The following is a 3,936-nucleotide window of genomic DNA, read 5'->3' as shown; positions in this document are numbered from 1 at the left end:
TCTAATAGAAATTCTTTCAAGACCTCCACCTCACCCTTGTAATTCACAGGTTCTCCTTATTCTTCCAGAACTTACTACTCATCAACCCAAAGTCAACAGTAAACAAAATGAGTGAAAGAAAAGTGAAAGCATGGACTACATTAGTACCTAAGACACTTCCTAGGATGCTAACCATCAAAACCATAACCCCTAGCCTTCTTCCCACAACTCCATTCCACACAAACTTATCCTCCATGATCTCTCTTTTTTTTAAGAGTTAAACAACTTTATTAAGACCAGAAGAGTTAGGAGAAAAGGCAGTAAAGCATAGAGTTTCCCAATATTTACTTAAATGTCGGTATTCCTTCCATTTTACCACAGTGCGCTCGAACTTCTTCCTTGGGTTTAAGACTCTGAGGCATAAGAACATTGCCATACATAGGATATTTTTCCAAACATTCGGTTGTTGGGCAAAACATGCCAGAATTTCCGTAAATCCTTGTGGTTCTATGTGGACAACGATGTCACCCACACGTGCAGATCTAACACAGGCACCAGCTCCGCATGCTCTCCGCCCGCAGGGTCCACTGCATGGCGCCTGGAGCAGCCATTGCCCTAGTTCCGACGCACCTGCCATCATCGTCCAGGCAACGAGGACTCCAGGGAGACCTCCTCCATAATCTCTTATTCTTGAACCAGTTTTCTCTACAAAACCTATGCTATCAGACCCCAGCCCTTATTTGATTCCTTCATCACTCACTATATAGCAAACAGTGTGAAGATCCATTTTATGTTGGTCTTTAAGTTGAAGAAAATAAATCAAGTTTCTGTTGTCTATGCCAAACATTACTGTTGAGTATAACAGAGTTTTCTGTGGGGTGAGAGAAGGTATAGTTGTGTCCAGAAAATTGTTTCTCATCTATTAATCTCTCTGCCTATATCACAGATCTTTAGTTATTATTCAAAAACACATATGGTAGCAAAGCTTACCCTCAATATTCAACCCGTCTTCCATGCCTCTTCTTTGAGTTCTACCTTTTCAAGCAGGGTCATATCGCACTAACAGAGAATCAGACAAGAGAAAGCAGGACTTCAGCTCCAGGTGATTCAGGAACCTCTCTTCTCCCTGGCAAAATGAGGGCTGAATACCAGAAGAGAAAGCTTGGGTCCTGTGTAACAAACCCATTCTTCTCCCAGTACCCCCAAACCTTGATCTGGCTGTAAGTTTTTCATGAAAAAATTGCAGCAACCTGTGATATTGTGATTTATAATAAGAAAAAATATATTTGGTCTTCATCCTTTTTTTTCTGGCAAAGAGCTCCTAAAACCCTGGAATTTTCTAAGTGATGAAAGTCATACAGGTGTCTTTCGTTATATTAACGAAGTGGCTTTGGGATCTCCCTTAAGGATGGGGGCTGGTTGCCAAGAGACCCAAGGGATTAGAGAGTTAAAACTTGCAGTCCCACCTCCATACCACCACCTCCTGGGAGGGGAGAGGGGCTGGAAGTTGAATCAATTATCAGTGGTCAATCATTACTATGTAAGGAAGCCTCCACAAAAACCCAAAAGGACAGGGTTCAGAGAGCTTCAGCGTTGGTAAGAATTGAGTCAAATTCTTGGACATCCTGCAAGTGTCTGGGATTGCTCAGTGTTGAGCTGGAAGCCCCATCCACCCTCACCCTACCAAAACCCTGCTGGTTGGAAATTGCATCTCAGAACACTGAAAGGAACTATACCCTTTATTCTTCTTTTCCCTCTTATGGAAAAAAAGAGAAATTTATAAAACTGAAAGATCCAAAATAAAGGATTTAGTTAAGCTCACTCCAAGAAAAAAAACTTTTTTAAGTACAAAAGAGAGATTAACCCTGTCTTGAGGTTAATGTGATGTTGCATGAACTCACCCAATGGCTCGAGGTTGGAGAAATTTTTCCTCATCTCCTGGACCTGTCTTTTTTTCTTATTCCTGGATAATATCCTAAATTGCTGTTGTCATAATTAGCTAGCTAATATTAATAACTAGAGGCCCGATGCACAAATTCATGCACAGGTGGGGTCCCTCGGTCTGGCCGGCAATCGAGGCCTATGGCCGGGGGGGGGGGGGGGGGGGGGGCAGCTGGCTGGGGGGAAGGACCCGGGAGGTTGGCTATGGGAGTACACTGACCACCAGGGAGCAGCTCCTGCATGAGCATCTGCCCTCTGGTGGTCAGTGCGCATCATAGCGACTAGTCAACCAGGCATTCTAGTCTATCGGTCATAACAGTTGCTTAGGCTTTTATATATATAATAGGAAGAAAGCAAAGGAGAGGCCAGTCATTATAGACATGGTCATCTGGGCAGCTTTACAAGGAAGCTACAACTTCACACTCCCCAGGGAACCACCAGTCCATTCCCTGCAGATCACTGGGGGAAGGAATCGAATAACAAAGAAAATGGGCACATATGCAGTGAAGTTGGGGTGACACAGGGAAGGTACTTGCCTGTCGGTCTAAGCTGGGGAAAAGATCATTGGCTAGAGGGAGGGTTGAATCAATTATCAGTGGTCAATCATTACTATGTAAGGAAGCCTGTGCACAAAATCCTGAAGGGCCAATTGGCTAAGCTCCTCGGTATAATCCCCAAAGAGTTCTCTCTCTCTGGCACACCTGTTTCTCACTTGCTCCATGGCCTGCACTCGCCCCTGCGCTAGCCTACCATGTGGCCTTAACCACCAGCATGGCCCATGGGCATGCAGACCCCACACGCAACAAACTGCAACTGGGAACACAAGCCAAGCAAGCCAGATGCTGGACTGGACTATGCTTTAATATGGAGTGGAGACTCTGGGCAGTGGCCTTAATTCTAGCCCAATTGAGGACAAGGCTAGACTTTTTGCATGGCCGGACAGAGGGAGATGGGACCTTGGAAGAGAATCCCCTTAATGTTACATCATCAGTAAAGCTTTCCATGATACCTCATCCTTCCCTGAGGGCCTCAGGAAATTCTTTTCCCAGCAGAACCCTAATAACTCCATTTCCACCAGTAACAAGTGGGGACCCAGAGGGCTCTCCACTGATACAAAGTTAAAATTATATTCTTGCCTATGTTCAGCTGCCTCACCTAAACCTCTGTACTAATCCCTATGTGGGACTTCTGAATACCAACCTGTTTTCTCCACTCCACAAGGCTGCAGCAGACACTGAGTTCTGCCACCTCAATCATGGATTTGCCTATAACCTCTGAATGTCCTTTTGAACCTCTGAATGTCCACCCCAAACTGTCTTCTCAAAATCCAAAAAAAAAAAGCCCAGCCTGCCCAACCTCTGAGGCTCTAACCTCCAGTGTATCCCTAAGACTCTCCTTAGTCCCTCTACCCTCAGCCTTGCCTTCTTCTGGCCCTCCTCCTCCTCACCTGACAACGTTGACTGCTTACCACCAAGTCCAGATGCTAACTTAGAACACACAATGGAACTCTTCAGCCAATTCTTTAACTTAATAAAGAAATGATGAGAGGGCTAGGGATAGTTTCCATCAATTCCCAAATCAAGCTGATCAGTTCAGACAAGAGTTATAGTCAACATGATTTGAGGACAGAATTGACAGAACTATATTTTTTTGCCAAACAAATTTACCAGTTTGTAAAGTTGTTTTCTTAATGATTCAAGGAGGGTAACTTAGCCACATGTGTCTATACTTGTGAGAATCAGGTTTTAATTATTGTTGCATTTTAAAGTGTCATTTTCACACACCAAAAAAAAAAAAATGTTAATTCTGTTTAGGGAATTGGCATTACATAATCACCAAATATTTCACCCTCGTAGATCATTTAAGACAGTTTTTAAATCTTGCTGCATTCTTCCACAGTTTTCTACATGCCGATCTTAACATCAAAGGTGAAATTCCTGAATGTGTAAGCCTTAGGTCTTTACATTAAGTTTTAGTAAGACCTCTACACAACATCATTAAATCATTTCTTCCTCA

At 43.5% G+C, this 3,936-nt stretch overlaps 1 protein-coding gene across 1 annotated transcript; it reads right to left on the bottom strand.

Annotated features, from left to right (window-relative positions):
• Nucleotides 1–323: 323 nt before the first annotated feature.
• On the bottom strand, nt 324–590 carry LOC139008421 (stabilizer of axonemal microtubules 1-like). Its single transcript, XM_070411698.1, is given in 1 exon segment — nt 324–590. A coding segment is annotated over 1 exon segment (267 nt).
• Nucleotides 591–3,936: the final 3,346 nt, after the last annotated feature.

The sequence above is a fragment of the Myotis yumanensis genome, unplaced genomic scaffold, assembly GCF_028538775.1.
Source record: "Myotis yumanensis isolate MYYU_CA2020_CCGP unplaced genomic scaffold, mMyoYum1.0.hap1 SCAF_4, whole genome shotgun sequence".
NCBI classification, from domain to species: domain Eukaryota; kingdom Metazoa; phylum Chordata; class Mammalia; order Chiroptera; family Vespertilionidae; genus Myotis; species Myotis yumanensis.
Note: the sequence above shows the minus strand (reverse complement) of the source record. Positions and strands in the feature narration are given on the sequence as shown.